Source organism: Chiloscyllium plagiosum, unplaced genomic scaffold (genome assembly GCF_037043375.1).
Source record: "Chiloscyllium plagiosum isolate Xiang-an unplaced genomic scaffold, Cpla_swu_hap1 HiC_scaffold_44, whole genome shotgun sequence".
NCBI lineage: Eukaryota > Metazoa > Chordata > Chondrichthyes > Orectolobiformes > Hemiscylliidae > Chiloscyllium > Chiloscyllium plagiosum.
Genome location: NW_028270182.1, coordinates 8,824,960 through 8,842,018, shown reverse-complemented (window position 1 = coordinate 8,842,018; position 17,059 = coordinate 8,824,960). Strand labels below are relative to the sequence as shown.

At 46.9% G+C, this 17,059-nt stretch overlaps 1 protein-coding gene across 1 annotated transcript; it reads right to left on the bottom strand.

Moving 5' to 3' along the window:
• Positions 1–7,009: 7,009 nt before the first annotated feature.
• Positions 7,010–15,976, bottom strand: LOC122544331 (leukocyte cell-derived chemotaxin-2-like). Its single transcript, XM_043683507.2, has 5 exons — positions 15,939–15,976; positions 14,044–14,099; positions 10,491–10,587; positions 8,533–8,678; positions 7,010–7,259 (listed from the first exon to the last, which is right to left on the bottom strand). The coding sequence occupies exons 2-5, from the start codon at positions 14,081–14,083 to the stop codon at positions 7,090–7,092; spliced, it is 453 nt and encodes a 150-aa protein (XP_043539442.1). The 5' UTR covers positions 14,084–14,099; positions 15,939–15,976; the 3' UTR covers positions 7,010–7,089.
• Between the last annotated feature and the right edge of the window lie 1,083 nt (positions 15,977–17,059).

Genomic DNA, 17,059 nt, shown 5'->3' with positions numbered 1-17,059 from the left:
TGCACAAGGACAAAGCTTTATTATCTTGTCTTACACAATCTCTCCATGGAGTCTGCAATCCTCTTTCAAGCTCACCATCAATTTCTTTGCTGACATTGCTCCCAGTGCAACAATTTTAACCTCCAAATCTCCATGTGTACCAATGGTTCTGAGTTGGAGGTGGTTGAGAGTGTCAAGTTCGAAGGAGTAAATATCACCAATGATCTATCCTGTTCCATCCACACCAATGCTCCATTCCCTCACACTCACACACTTCTTCATTCCCTATTAGCCCTACATCCTGATTCTAGAGCCCAGACACATGGTCCCAATCCCATATCCCAATCCAAACCCCTTCATTGAACTCTATATCTCTTATTCCCCCCCCCTCCACTTCCCAATCCATCACCCCCACCTGATACTTCAAAGCACAATCCTCCATCCAAATCTTATATTGCAACCTTCTATTCCAAATTCAAATTCCTCATGTAACTCCCAATCCTAAATCCCTGATGCTTTCAAGCCATCCATGTTTTCCAAATCAACAGTTGAAATTTAGATCCCAATCTTTAATCCAAACCTGGATCCAAATATAACATTGCAATGCTGTATTCCAAATTACATTCCAAATCCCTCGCCTACATCCAAATTTCTAATCATGACCCATTACTGTTTTCCAATCCAACAGGACAAATGTACAAAAACAGATCCCTAACTTACATCACAACTCTCCATTTGAATCCAAATTCATAACCCCTGGACCCTGACTTTAAATCCCAATCCAAAATCTGCAGTCCTAACCCCAACCCAATGTTGCCTCCCAACAGGTGAAATTTACATCCCAATCTTCTATCCAAAATCTAGATTTTACATCCTGACTCCACAACTCAATTCTAGTTTGAAACTGTTGGGTTTCAATCCTGCATCTCAAACCTGCATTTCAATTCTATGTTCCAAATCTGAATGCCAATCTTGTATCCCAAATGTTCAAACCGAACATTCTACCTTCGCTCTACATTTAGGATCGACTTTATCGAAGCACCATACCCTTTTTCTGATATTTGACATTTAAATTGGGGAAGGGGTGATTTAAAATAATGTGTTTAAGCCATGATGCCTCTACAGTCAACCAACCTCTCAGCAGCCCATGTCGCAGTTAACCTAGGATTGGCGGAACCAACCTCCCAAAGTCTACAAAGGCTTCATGACTTCAGCAAAGGGTTGGAGACAAACTTCAGGAAGGGGAGTGGTGGACACTTCCTGTCTGTGTACCAATGGTTCTGAGTTGGAGGTGGTTGAGAGTGTCAAGTTCCGAGGTGTAAATATCACCAACGATCTATCCTGTTCCATCCATACCAATGCTACAGCCAAGAAAGCCCACCAATGCCTCTAGAGGGCTAAGGAAATTTGGCATATCCACAATGACTCTTACCAATCTTTGCAGATGCACCATAGACGTTTTCCAAGATGGCGGCACAATGTAGGCAGTGATCGGACTCCTTGACCCATCCTCACCAGACCGGCCGCTTCCTTCCTTTCTTTCCTTACCCTTTCAGTCTTCCTTCTTTTCCATTTCTGCATCTTCTTCCTGTTGGCAGGGAAAGTAGCATTGCAGAGGAAGGCAGCTGGAGCAGGTCTCTTAGCAAGATGACAGCCTGGCCTGGCCTGGGAGCGGAGCCAGGAAGGTTATAGTAGGCCTGGAGTCTGGGTACCAGTTAGAAGTGATGGCAGCGGAGTTGGGGCTTTTGGTTTTGGGCCGGGTGTGCAGCATTTGACTGTAAGTTCATGGCCAGGCAGCAAAGGTGACCCTGGGTGTGGTAGTCGGGTGGGGGTTTAAGGATAGCTGATTACTGACATCATCTGTCACTGATATTGCATTACCCAGTGAACCACTAACTGAGGCCACTATCAAGAAAGTCATTGACCAACAGGGCTACAATATTGACCTCCCTCCCTTTGTTGACTTCCCCTTCAATGAGTAATCTCTGGGCCTTGACTGTTGATAGAGCAAAAGGGTACATTACTGGCTGAAGCAGAGTGGCTTGGTTAGGAGTTAAAAAAACAGAACGCCACTCTAACCCACAGTGCGGGTAGTCAGGTCCGGACCAGCCCAGAGACTGGGTCCCTCCAAGAGCAGGCTGGGTCAGTTCCTGACCTGGCTGATTGCAGGTCAACACGACAGGGTGGTTACAAAACAGACAGAGGCCATTCAGCCCACTGAGCCTTCCCACTGTCAATGTGGAGCAACCAATGTTTAGCAGACTGCAAACATTCCACTGCCCATCGAGTCGCATTGCTCCCCACTCAGAACCCATCACCTCAGTCTCCAATATGGTCTACACATTACAGGAACAGGTCATTCAGCCCAACTCGGTCCCTGCTGGAATTGAGGTGAAGGCAGCTCGTCCCACATGCTCTCCTCAGAGGGAGGCCCAATGCGTGACGGAAAGAGCAGGAATCCTTCACAATTCCTCGGACAATGACTCTCCCTCGGTGGAGATGAGGGGAGGGGATTGTGAGGAGGTGGGTAATACAGATGGGAAGGGAGCAGCAGATGAAGGGATTCAGTGTTGTTGGCGTGAGAGATCGAGAGATCGCGTGCGGTGAGCAATCAAAGGCCTGGCAGGTGGGTGAAGCCTCAGGCTAGTTGTTAGGATTCTGCTGCCTTTGGCAGCTCTCAGCCTTGGCTGCAGGCCAGAGAGAACAAGCCCATCACAGCAGTTTCTTCACCCATAGGCCAGACAGCCATGAAGAGAGACACTGTGAGGGCAATGAGATGGAAACAAGACGACAGTCAGATCTCATCTTTTGCTGATACGTGCGATTTGCAGATCAAAGTCCTATTCGACAGTGAACTGAGGGGAACGGGATCCCTGGACAAAGCCCAATAAGATGCTGCAGACAGCATGGGGTTAGATACAGAGTCAAGCTCCATCTACACTATCCCTATCAAACACTCCCAGGACTGGGACAACACGGGGTTAGATACAGTATAAAGCTCCTCTACACTGTCCCCATCAAACACTCCCAGGCTGGGTCCACTGCTTTTCATTATTTATATAAATGATGTGGATGTTAACATAGGAGGTATAGTTAGTAACTTTGCAGATGACACCAAAATTGGAGGTGTCTGGACAGCAAATAAGGTTAGCTCAGAGTACAACAGGATCTTGAGCAGATGGGCCAATGGGCTGAAGTGTAGCAGATGGAGTTTAATTTAGATAAATGTGAGGTGCTGCATTTTAGAAAATCAAATCATAATAGGACTTATATATTTAATGGTAAGCTCCTGGGGAGTGTTGAAAATGTGTTGCTGGTAAAGCACAGCAGGTCAGGCAGCATCCAAAGAACAGGAGAATCGATGTTTCGGGCATAAGCCCTTCATCAGGGCTTATGCCCGAAACGTCGATTCTCCTGTTCCTTGGATGCTGCCTGACCTGCTGTGCTTTACCAGCAACACATTTTCAGCTCTGATCTCCAGCATCTGCAGACCTCACTTTCTCCTGGGGAGTGTTGCTGAACAAAGAGACCTTGGAGTGCAGTTTCACAGTTTTTTGAAATTAGAATTGTAAGTAGATTGGATAGTGAAGAAGGCATTTGGTATGCTTTCCTTTATTGGTCAGAGCATTGAGTATGGGAGTGACTGTACAGGGCATTGGTTAAGCCACTGTTGGAATATTGCGTGCATTTCTGGTCTCCGTCCTGTCAGAAGAGTGTTATGAAACTTGAAATATTCAGAAAAGATATATAAGGATGCTGCCAGGTTTGGAGGATTTGAGCTATAGGGAGAGGCTGAATAGGCTGGGGCTGTTTTCCCTGGAGCTGACAATCGGAGACTGAGGGGTGACCTTATAGAGGTTTACAAAATCATGAGGGACAGGACAAATCAACAAGTTATTTTCCCTGGGGTAGGGGAGTCCAGAACTAAATGGCATAGGTTTAGGGTGAGAGGGGAAAGATATAACAGGGACCTTAGGGGCAACGTTTGCACACAGAGGGTGGTGCATGTATGGAACGAGCTGCCAGAGGAAGTGGTGGAGGCTGGTACAATTGCAACATTTAAAAGGCATCTGGATAGGCATATGAATAGGAAGAGTTTAGAGGGATATGGGCCAAGTGCTGGCAAATGGGACGAGATTATGTTAGGATATCTGGTTGGCATGGACGAGTTGGACCGAAGGGTCTGTTTCCCTATGACTCTCTGACTCTATGACAGTGAGAGGTAAACATTATTGTGTTATATCTCAGTTCATTTGGTGAAACCCACCATATCTTTCTGATCCTTATGGCTTGTTGCACATGGCAGAATAAAACTTGAAGCCTGGGAAGAATTTTCTTCGACACTCCCTGTTGTAGTTTTCGCCCAGGGGGGAGACTGGGAAAATAATTGAGCAAATCAGCTCTGACACTTCCAACAATATACCAAAGATTCAAACACTTCAAATATAGTCAGTCATCCCAAGATCTTCACTTGTGTTCAGCACACAGTCATGGATCATTCACAGAAGCGCAGAACGGTTACACCATGGAATGAGGCCATTTAGCTTGTTGGCCTATACTGACACTGAGGAGCAATTCACTAAGTGTCCTGTCATCACCTTCCCCCCGGTCGTCTTGCACAATCTGCCTTCAGAGAAAATAATCCAGATAGAGAGGGAGGGAGAAAGAGGGAGAGTGTGAGAGAGAAAGATAAACAGACATGGATAGAGATAGTTAGATAAATAGATAGACACAGAGATAGACAGATAGATAGAGACATAGATATAGACATAGACAGATAGATAGAGACATAGATATAGACATAGACAGATAGACATAAACAGATAGACACAGACAGATAGACAGACATAGACAGATAGTCGTAGACAGATAGATATAGACAGATTGACATAGTCAGATAGACATGGACAGATAGAGATAGACAGATTGACATAGTCAGATAGACATGGACAGATAGACATAGACAGACAGAGATAGACAGATAGACATAGTCAGATAGACACAGACAGATAGACATAGACAGATAGACATAGACAGATAGACATAGTCAGATAGAGATAGAGATAGATACAGACAGATAAAAATAGACAGACAGGTAAAGATAGACAGACCGTCAGACAGATAGTTAGTTGACTATGAAAGGAAGGAGGATGTTTTCTCCTATTCTACTTTACCTTGAGTTAATAACAGCTAGAGGCAGATTCCAGTGACACTGGAGAGTTTCATGTCCATTGCTGGCCACAGGTTGCTCAATGACCTTGGGCCTACATGAAATTCACATGCAGCAGAACTCTGAACCCCTCCGAACATAGCAACGTAGAGATGGCCTTTGTGTTCCTATCTCAGAGTGCCATGGCCTAGACATCTCTGTGTGGAAGAGGCAGGGATCCACACAAAATTCAGGTGTGCACATCGCCAAGAAAGCACAAGGAGGGAGGCGGAGGTCAGGTAAATTTGCACACCATTTCATTCCTTTATTTGTCATTCAACATACAAGAGAGATACATCAAGCTGTGGTTCAGAATGGACTGTGCTGGTTTTCCCTGTAGCCCATGGATCATTGGTGGTTTTTCCTATGGGAATATGGCGTATCTGGGACCTATCCCATCACCCCCCATGACCTTCATTATATCCCCCTTCCTGCCTCCCCACCCACCCCCCCCCCCCCCCCCCCCCCCTCCCCCCAGGGGTCCATTCATTCTGGATCCAGTCTGAGAGACCTGGCTTCCCAAGGATTCAGGATCGGTTTGATCCAACTGAACGGGGACCAAGGCTTAGGGAAATGGAATCCTTCATTGCCCGAACTTTAATGACAACATTCAGGATACATGGCAAGCGATACTTGCACCATTGCCATAGCCAGGTCCCAACAAGGGAGAATCGAACCGTCTCCTTTTGATCTCGAGTATTTTCATCATTAAACCCTCTGCTATGGTGTATCAGTGATGAGAACAAATGTGGTGATTCCATCTGAATACAATGGCTACAAGAGCAGGTCAGAAATTTCTGTGAGCACCTCACCTCCTGACTCCCCAAAGCCTGTCCCACCATTGACAAGGCACCAGTCAGGACTGTGAGGGAATACTCCCCACTTGCCCTGGATGGGTGCAGCTCCCGTAACACTCAAGAAACTCGATACCATCCAGGGAGAAAGCAGCCCCCACTTGATTAGCATCACATCCACAAACAATCCAGAAAACTCATTACATTGGAGAAGTATCTGGGTGTGCGCTTGCGATGCTGTGGGGCCAAGTGCTGGAAAATGGGATTTGTTTTAAATAAATAGCTGGGTTTGTGCTTTGTCTGGCACAGCCTCAATGGGCCGAAGGGTCTTTTGCAGGGCTGTAGATCTGTATGGCTCTAGGTATCCACTCCTTCCACCACTGATGCTCAGTAGCAGCAGTGTCTACGTCTATAAGATGCACTCCAGCAATTCACCAAGGCTCCTTAGATCCACAAACTCACAACCTCTACCACCTAGAAGGACAAGGGCAGCAGATACATGGTGGAAAAGGGGTGGGGTGTAGGGAGTTAAAAGTGGGAGCTGGAGTTCAAGCTACGCCAGACCCTGAGGTGCAGGTTAGGGAAGGGGGTGGTGGAAGGGTTATCGAGGAGTGAAAAAGAGATGTGTTGGATTCTGGTGAGGGGTTTGCCGAGGGGAAGGAGGGACATTCACAGAATAGTTGAAACCTCTGGGCGGTGAACTGTGGGCTTGTAAAGCCCCTACCTTCTTCAGGAGCTGAGCCAAAATGGAAAGAGACTGGAAGAGGTCCAAGAGGGCATCAGCTGACACGAGATGGTGCAACACAACCCACTCCATGCCCGCTTTTGCCCTCATTTTCATTGTTCCCTCCATTCCGGGGGTAGATGTGAGATTCCAGACCGAAAGGGGGAAGGGTGAAGATCCCAGACAATGACCTCATCCCCCGCCCCCTCCACCACGTGCTGCATTCTCGAAATCTCCACTGGATTCAGTCCTCCCCCCCCCATTCCCCCCAAACAAAGCTCATGTCCTCTTCCCAGTCTCCACCACTGGTTGTTCGGAATCAATGAGTGACCGGAATTAGATCGGAATTATGGAACTCTCTGGGTGTCACTTCCAATCCGGAGCTACAGGTTAGGAGTGGGGTCAACAGAGGTGTTGCACATCTCGATGTGGACGTGGGAGGTTATCCCCTTGTAAACACGTTGAACATTCAGCAGCCTCCCTAACCTCTGACCCTTTGTGATCGCTCCAGAATAACGATCAGGCTCAATATTGAAAATCTTCACACAGTAACCTGCAGTCAGAGAGATTAGGAGACATTAACCAAGAGGATTCTGACAGGGTCAGTGCTGAGAGAATTACATTTGGAATATCATGAGCAAATCTGGGCACCGTGCCTAAATGAAGGATATGTTGGCCTTGGAGGAGGTTCACAGGAATTATCTGGGGTCAAAGGGCTTGTCGTATGAGGAATGGTTGAGGAGTCTGGGTCTGTACTGATGGAGTTTAGAAGGATGGGGGTGGTAGGATCTAATTAAAGCTTACAGAATAATGAAAGGCCTAGAGAGAGTGCATGTGGATAAGATGTTTCCACTAGTAGGAGAGACTAGGACAGAGTGAAAGGATGAACCAAGATGAAGAGGAATTGCTTCAGCCAGAGGATGGTGAATCTGTAGAACTCATTGCAACACAGGGCAGCAGATTTTAAGTCATTGAGTGTCTTTGATTTGGAGACAGATAGGTTCTTGATTAGTTAGAGGGATCAAGGGGATGGGGAAAATGAAGGAGAATTAGGTTGAGAAACATATTAGCTATTATCCAAGGGCCTAATTCTGCTCCTATAGTGTGTGTGTGTGTGCGTGTGCGCATGTTAGTGTGATTCTGTGCGTGTTTGTGTGTGTGTATGTGTTAGTTTGATTGTGCATCTATATGCGTGTTAGTGTGATTGTAAGTGTGCGTGTTAGTATGATTGTGTGTGTGTGTGATTGAGCATCTGCATGTGTGTTAGCGTGATTCTGTGTGTGTTTGTGCGTGTGTGTTAGTGTGATTGAATGCTATAACCCAGCAGCAAAGGTTTAGACTGTCACAGAACATCTGGAAAAGCTGAAGTTTGAAGTGCTGAAGTGCTTTAAATAACACACAATGAATCAGATCTGAAAATGTGGACTGTTTATCAGTGGAATTTGGGATTGTCATAGAATTATCTTGTGTGTACATTTGATGAGAGACATAAAAGTGGTGAACAGAAAGCTCATAATAAAGCTCCTCAAGACTGTTGTTGCTTTGGGGGCAGTTCACTGATTTAATTCCAGAGATGAAGGGTCTGTTTTACAGGGAGCAATTGAGCAGTTTGGGCCAATACTCTGTGCAGTTTAGAAGAATGAGAGGAGATCGAATTGTGGTCTATAAGATGCTAAAGAGGACAAACAAAGTCAATGTAGAGAGGATGTTTCCCCATGCTGGGCAAGCTAGAATGAGAGCTTTAGGATAAAGGCGGCAGATGTAAAACTGAGATGGAAAGGGCGCGTCGTGAAGGACAGTCCACTCCCTCTCTCTCTGTGTCTCACCTTGTCCCCGCATCATCACTCCATTATCAATCGCATTGCCGTTATCATAGGGATTGACCCGTTTTATCAGTCTCCCAGTGAAAGGGGCATAGGTCGTCGAGTTATCATTACACCGCACGTCAACCCCCAGGTGCCTGAGTTTGCCTCTGGATACAACAGTACACAGTTAGAATGCACCCCACCTCACCACCCCCATCACCACCAACCTCCGCCCGCCCCCCCCCCCTCAGGTTGTGGTGACAATGTTCACTGAATGCATCTTACAGGATGGTGAGACGCCTGGATGGAATGGATGTGGAAAACATGTTTCTATTAGTAGGAGAGACCAGGACCTGAAAGCACAGCCTCAGAGAGAAGGCGGCAACCCTTTAGAACTGAGATGAGGAGGAATGTCTCCAACTAGAGGGTGGTGACTCTGTGGAGTTCATTGCTGTAGAGAGCTGTGGAGGCTGAGTTATTGAGTGCCTTTAATGGAGAGAGAGATAGGTTCTTGATTGGTAAGGGGGAGTCAAGGGTTACAGGGAGAATGCGGTTGAGAAACCTATCAGCCAATGGCAGCCGATAGACTGAATGGCCAATTCTACCGACATATCTTAAGGTCCTATGGTCACTCAGACTGACTCTTGAGTTTGAAGGGGCTTATCACATGAGGAAGAGATGGTCGGGCTGGGTCCGTATTCACTGGAGCTTAAGAGAGTTGTTGCCCAACATCATCGGCATTTGGTGACCATCCCTAACTGCCCCTTGATAACATGGACTTGCTAGAGCCTGTTCGAGGAGGCTGTTTAGAATCAAGCCCATTGTTGAGGGTCTGGAGTCATGTCTCCATGGGTGGTCCCCATGCCGCTCCCTCAGCTATTCAAGATCGTTTTATCAAACGGATTTAGATTTTACCTTCAGCCATGCTGAGATTCAAACCCAGATGATTAGCTGAGGGGTTCAGCATTACAGGTCCAGCATGGATTGTCAGATTTTCCTTTGCAAACTGTATAAATTGTGTTTCCCTTTATGTTTTGGCATTCTTCCCAGTCTGTCCTGGTCTGATGTTTGTCAGATAGCATTTGGTCTGTTTCCACAGCAATATTTCAAGATTCTTTCTAAAACTTCCTTCACGCAGATTAGATTAGATTAGATTAGATTCCCCAACAGTGTGGAAACAGGCCCTTCAGCCCAACAGGTCCACACTGACCCTCCAAAGAGTAACCCACCCAAACCCCTTTTCCCTCTGACTAATGCACCTAATTGACAATTTAAGCATGGCCAATTCACCTAACCTGCACATCTTTGGACTGTGCGAGGAAACTGGAGCATCCGGAGGAAACCACACAGACACGGAGAGAATGTGCAACCTCCACACAGATGTGGCCATCGTTTCCTGAGCCAGCATTTATTACCCATCCATAAATCCCCCAGAGAACACGTGGTGGTAAGCTCTTCCAGCCCCTATACCCTTCCTTATTTCTGTAACCTTCTCCAGCCCCTAGAACCCTCCCTATCTCTGTAACCTCCTCCAGCTCCTATCCTTCCATATCTGTCCCCTCCTCCAGCTCTACACCTTTCGCTATCTCTGTCACCTCCTCCAGCCCCTACATCCCTCTTTATCTCTGTAACTTCCTGCAGCTCTGTAATTATCAATGGTTTCTGTGCTCCACTAGTGTGACCTGACAGACCTCCTACATTTCATCCCCCCCCACCAATGGTGGCCATGTCTTTAGATGTCTAGGTGCCAATCTCTGGAATTCCCTCTCTAACCCTCGTTCACTCTCACTCTCCATCTATTCGTCCTTGCAACCTCATCCTACCTCATATTGGGGATGGGAAATCGGGCGGGGGTTTGGGAACTCCACCTTAAAGCACTGTTTGATGTTTTACTACATGCAAGGTGCTACACAAATGCAAACGGTTCGGTTTTGGAGCTGGGAGTGGCGTGTGTCATGAATGGGATTACAAATAATTACCTGGGTGCTCCATACGCTCCACTGCCATAGCTATCTGTCCCTCTTACCCTGTTTGTTGGATTACTATGGCACAGTTTACCCCAGCGACCAGCTGCAACTGTGGGACAGAGAGGACCCCATCAATTTACTGGAACTGACAAAATATCTAAGATCGAAAACACAATATAAAGCAATTGCTTTTAATTCTTTGTCACAGAGTCATAGAGATGTACAGCATGGAAACAGACCCTTCAGTCCAACTCCTCCATGATATCCTAACGTAATCTAGTCTCATTTGCCAGCACTTGGCCCACATCCCTCCAAACCTTTCCAATTCATATATCCATCCAGATGCCTTTTAAATGCTGAAATTGTACCAGCCTCCACCATTCCATGCAAACACCACCCTCTGCGTGAAAAAGTTGCCCCTGAGGTCCCTTTTATATCTTTCCCCTCTCACCCTAAACTTATACCCTCTAGTTCTGAACTCCCCCACCCCAGGGAAAAGACCCTGTCTATTTACCCTATTCATGCCCCTCATGATTTTATAAATCTCCATAAGGTCACCCCTCAGCCTCTGACGCTCCAGGGAAAATTGCCCTAGTGTCTCCCTAAAGTTCAAACCCTCCAACCCCAGGAACAGCTTTGTAAATGTTTTCTGCACCCACTCAGGTCTCACAATGTCTTCTCTCCAGCAGAGAGACCAGAAATGAATACAATATTCCAAAAGTGGCCAAACCAATGTCCTTTACAGCTGCAACATGACCTCCCAACTCCTATACTCAATGCACTGAGCAATAAAGGCAAGTGTACCAAATGCCCTCTTCATTAACCTGTCTACCTGAGACTTCGCTTTCAAGGAACTATGAATGTGCACCCCAAGGTCTCTTTGTTCAGCAACAGTCCCTAGCACCTGCCTTTTAAGTGTATAAGTCCTGCCCTGATTTGCCTTTCCAAAATGCAGCACCTCACATTTATCTAAATTAAACTCCATCTGCCATTCCTCAGCCTTTTGGCCCATCTGATCAAGGTCCTGTTGTACTCTGAGCTAACCCACTTCACCATCCACTGCACCTCCAATTTTGGTGTCATCTGCAAACTTACTAACCATTCCTCCCACACTTGTATCTAAATCGTTTATATAAATAATCAAAAGTAGTGGATCCAGCACCAATCCTTGTGGCACTCCACTGGTCACAGGCCTCCAGTCTGAAAAACAACCCTCCACCACCACCCTCTCACTCCTACTGTAAAGTCAATTTTGTATCCAAATGGCTAGTTCTGCCTGAAGATCTAATCTTGCTAATCTTATTGAAGGCCTTACTGATACCCATATCGACAACGTCCACCTATCTGCCTTCATTGATCTTTGCCATTTTTTTCAAAATACTCAGTCAAGTTAGTGAGACATGATTCACCACGCACAAAGCCATGTCGACTATCCTTAATCAGTCCTTGCCTTTCCAAATACATGCAGATCCTGTCTCTCAGAATCCCCTCTGAAGCTCACCTACCACTGACGTCAGACTCTGACGGCCTATGATTCTCTGGCTTTTGCTTACCATCACCTTTCTTAAATAATGGCACCACATTAGCCACCCTCCAGTTGTCCAGCATCTCACCCCTGGCAAATATCTCAGCAAGAGGCCCAGCAATCGCTTGCCTTGCACCCTACAATGCTCTGAGATACACATGATCAGGTCCTGGGGTTTATCCACTTTTATGTGTTTTATGTGTTGGGGTGGCACGGTGGCACAGTGGTTAGCACTGCTGCCTCACAGCGCCACAGACCTGGGTTCAATTCCTGACTCAGGCGACTGACTGTGTGGAGTTTGCACATTCTCTCCGTGTCTGCGTGGGTTTCCTCCAGGTGCTCCGGTTTCCTCCCACAGTCTAAGGATGTGCAGGTTAGGTGAATTGGCCACGCTAAATTGCCTGTAGTGTTAGGTAAAGGGGTAAATGTAGGGGAATGGGTGGGTTGTGCTTCAGCGGGTCGGTGTGGACTTGTTGGGCCGAAGGGCCTGTTTCCACACTGAAACTAATCTAATCTAACCACGTCCACCTCCTCTTCTGTAATATGGACACTTTTCAACATATCACTGTATTTCCCCAAGTTCTCTCACTTCCATATCCTTCTCCACAGTAAATGCTGACACAAAATGCCTGTTTAGTATCTCACCCATCTGCTGCAGTTCCACACATTGTTGGCCTTGTAGATCTTGAAGAAGCTCTATTCTCTCCCTAGTTACCCTTTTGCCCTTAATGTGCTCGTGCTGGGAGTGCAGGAGTGAGGGTGGATGTAGAGGCGAATGCAAGTGTGTCAGGTGAGAACAGGAGAGTGGGCCCAGACAGAGTGGGACATTATAGAGTGTGTGGAGTGAGGGGGAGAGTTGGGCAAGACTGGGTGGGATATGAAAGGGTGTGGGAATGAGAGTAAAATTGGGATTAGACGAGGTAGGATATTAAAGACTGTGGGGAGTGAGGGGCAGAGTGGGATTGGCTGGGTGGGATATTATAGGGGTGGAGAGTGAGTGGAAGTGTGGGATTAGACTGGATGGGATATTACAGGATGTTGCAAGTGAATGGGATTAGATTAGATGGGATATTAAAGGGTATGAGATTAAGGGAGAGAATGTGGTTGGATTGAGTGGGATACTTAAGTATGCAGGAGTGAAGGGCAGAGCGGGATTAGTCTGGGAGGGATATTAAAGTGTGTGGGAGTGAAGGGGAGAGTGGGATTAGTCTGAGAGGTATATTAAATTGTGCAGGAGTGAGGGGGAGAGTGGGATTAGACTGGGTGGGATATCAAAGTGTGCAGGAGTGAGGGGGAGAGTGGGATTAGACTGGGTGGGATATCAAAGCGAGTGGGATTAGACTGAGTGGGTTATCAAAGTGTGCAGGAGTGAGGGGGAGAGTGGGATTAGACTGGGTGGGATATCAAAGTGTGTAGGAGTGAGGGGGAGAGTGGGATTAGACTGGGTGGGATATCAAAGCAAGTGTGATTAGACTGGGTGGGATATCAAAGCAAGTGTGATTAGACTGGGTGGGATATCAAAGTGTGCGGGAGTGAGGGGGAGAGTGGGATTAGACTGGGTGGGATATCAAAGCAAGTGTGATTAGACTGGGTGGGATATCAAAGTGTGCAGGAGTGAGGGGGAGAGTGGTATTAGACTGGGTGGAACGCTACAAAGTGCAAGGAGAGTGGGAGCATAGTCATTGGGATATTAAAAGGTGCAAAATGTGAGGGGAGAGTAAATCGCTTGATGTTTGTACTTTACATCCTAGAACGAGACTGAAGCTCGGGACACTGTGATTCAGCAATAACACCACTGAGCTTCTGGAACAATCCACGGACAGTCCTGAGAGAAAAAGGCTGAAATAGCTCAGGGACAAACAGTGTTAAAAAAAAACACCCTGAGCAGAAAATGGAAGCCCCCATTTTCAATTCCTGTAAGTTTGATCATTTCAAACATTGGACTGTCCCTACAAACATTTTGAAAAATAGAATCACTCTATAATTGCAAAACATTTCTACTACGTGCCTTATTGCTAGAAACAACATGAAATGACTCACCCTGAGAGAAGAGAAATAGAAGGATAAGTCCCTTCAGCATGATACAATCAGAATACCTGGGGAGGAAGGTTCAATCGTTATTTCATCAGACTTGTGCACTAATTGTCAACTTCAATATTCATTAATATTCAGCACAGCTCAATCACGTTTGCTTTAGGTTTACTTTTAACCCAGAGACAGAGACAGAGAGAGAGAGAGAGAGAGAGAGAAAGAGAGAGAGAGAGAAAGAGAGAGGATTTGAGTACAGGAGCACAGATGTCTTGTTGCAGTTGTACAGGACCCTGATGAGACCACACCTGAAGTATTGTGCGTGGTTTTGGTCTCCTTATCTAAGGAAGGATGTTCTGAGTACGGAGAAGGTTGGCTCAGTGGTCAGCACTGCTACTTCATATCGTCAATGACCCGGGTTCGATTCCAACCTCAGGTGACTGTCTGTGTGGAGGTGGGTCATTGTCTGCGTGGGTTTCCTGCAGGTGCTCTGGTTTTCTCCCACAATCCAAAGATGTGCAGGGTAGGTGAATTGGCCACACTAAATTGCCCCATAGTTTTGAAGAGTGTGTAGATTAGGTGCATTAGTCATGGGGAATGATAGAGTCATAAGGTAGGGGAATGAGTCTGGGTGGGATACTCTTTGGAATGTTGGTGTGGACTTGTTGGGTTGAATGGCCTGTTTCCACACCGTAGAGATTCTATGCTTCTGTGGAGTGCAGCGTTGGATTACCCAACTGAATCGTGGGATGGCAGGACTGACTCATAAAGAGAGATTGGATCAGTTAGGATTATATTCACTCATCTTTAGAAGAATGAGGGAGGGGGAATCTTATAGAAACTGATGAATTTCCAAATGCATAAACACAGGAGTTATATACCTGATGACCAGGTACAAAGGGTCACAGTCCAAAGATACGTGATAAACAATTTCGGACTGAGATGAGGAGAAATGTCTTCAGCCAGAGAGTGGGAGTCTGTGGAATTCTGTGCCACAGAAAAAGCAGCTGAGGCCACAACATTTGAATGTTTCAAGAAGGAGTGAAATATAGTTTCTGGGGCTAAAGGGGATCAAAGGGTGAGAGGGCCTGAATGACGGAGGATCGAGTTGGATTGTCGGCCGTGATCATATCAATGGAGGAATAGCCTCCTCCAACTCCTATTTTCCATTTTTTGGGTTTTCCGAGAGGGGTTAAAGTGGACAGTAGCACAATCCCAAACTGCCCTTGCACAGTCACAAGGAGTTGTCAAATCAGAGGCAGACCCTTCGGCCCATCCTGACCATACTGGCTCCCTGTGAAAGAGTTGGTCTCTCTTCAACTTCCTCTCATTCGAATGGATCTCCAAGTTCCCTTTGTAAAGCTGCTATTTCATTTGTTCCTTTCGGGTAGCACTTTCCAGATCGGAAATTGGCATCTGATCTTATCTCCAGCCCTTTAGCCAATAATCATTCGGGTCCCCTTCCCCCTGTTGCTGTCAATGTTGCTGTCACAGGTAAAAATGACCCTCAGAGTTCAAATGCCTCATCTGCCGTCCCCCCTTCCCCCTTCGTCCTATCAATCGTTTGACAAGGATGGGTTATCTTTATGGGTTAGTTCAATAAAGACAGGAAAGCACTTTGTAAGTTAGCAAGCAGACATGACGACAAAGCGATCGATCTCTGTGTGTGCACCGCTTCGAGGCTCGCAGGAGGCTGAGGGCCAGGCAGAGTCGCAACATTGTGTACGCACAGCACACGGAGTCTTTCAGGATGGTCTCTCTTGAAGATAAAGGATCCTCTGTCCCCTCTACACAGAGGAGACGATTCCCTCTCACTGCAGCACCACCAGTCAATGCACTGAGTTGGAGAAGTCACTGGATATGGTAAATAGAGAGATCAAAGAGGAGGAGGAGAACAGAATTAATACCTGTCTCTGCCAACACCGTGGTAATTCAGAGTCTTCCACGTTCTCCGTCCTTTGTCTGAAAGCTTTTCAGGTGTTCCTCACGTTTATAACATTGACTGGAGTTGACTGACAGTTCATGGTCACGCGGCAAGGGGAAATGTTGGTTATGAACGGGGGCTCTGGGGTTGTTTAAGGACATCTGATTACTGATATCTTCCATCGCTGACATTGCATTACCCAGTGAACCACTAACTGAGGCCACTAGCGAGCAAGTCATTAACCAACGGGGCTACAATATTGACCTCTTCCCCTTTGTTGACTTCCCCTTCAATGAGTAATCCCTGGGCCTTGATTATTGATTGAGCACAAGGGCTCTCTATCTGAAGCAGAGTGGCTTGGTTAGGAGTTAAAAAAAACATAATGCCACTTTAGCCCAAGTGCGGGTGGTCAGGTCCAGACCATCCCAGAGACTGGGTCCCTTCTTCAAGAGCAGGCTGGGTCAGTTCCTGACCTGGCTGACTGCAGGGTGACAGGATAGGGTGGTTCCAGAGGCCATTCAGCCCACTGAGCCTTCCCACTGTCAATGTGGAGCAACCAATGTTTAGCAGACAGCAAACATTCCACAGCCCGAGTCTCATTGCTCCCCATTCAGAACCCATCACCTCAGTCTCCAACATGGTCTACACATTGTGGGAACAGGCCATTCAGTCCATTTGGTGCCTGCTGGAATTGAGGTGAAGGCAGATGGTCCCACACACTCTCCTCAGAGGGAGGCCCATTGCGTGATGGAAAGAGCAGGAATCCTTCGCAATTCCTTGGACAACGACTCTCCCTCGGTGGAGATGAGGGGAGGGGGTTGTGAGGAGGTGGGTAATACAGATGGGAAGGGAGCAGCAGATGAAGGGACTCAGTATTGTTGGCGTGAGAGATTGAGAGATCGGTGCGGTGAGCAATAAAAGGCCTGGTACGTGGGTGAAGCCTCAGGCTAGTTGTCAGGATTCTGCCGCCTTTGGCAGCTCTCAGCCTTGGCTGCAGGCCAGAGGGTAACTGTCCGTCTCTCCAAGCCCATCACAGCAGTTTCTTCACCCATGGGCCGGACAGTCATAAAGAGAGGCTGTGTGGGCAATGAGATGGGAACAAGT

Bases quoted from the DNA above. Each gene is read 5' to 3' on its own strand.
- LOC122544331 (XM_043683507.2), bottom strand. From the start codon at position 14,083: ATGCTGAAGGGACTTATCCTTCTATTTCTCTTCTCTCAGG. The intron at 10,588-14,043 runs GTGAGTCATTTC...TCTGTCCCACAG, and splicing joins TCTATTTCTCTTCTCTCAGG to TTGCAGCTGGTCGCTGGGGT. The intron at 7,260-8,532 runs GTGAGACACAGA...CTCTGACTGCAG, and splicing joins AGTGATGATGCGGGGACAAG to GTTACTGTGTGAAGATTTTC.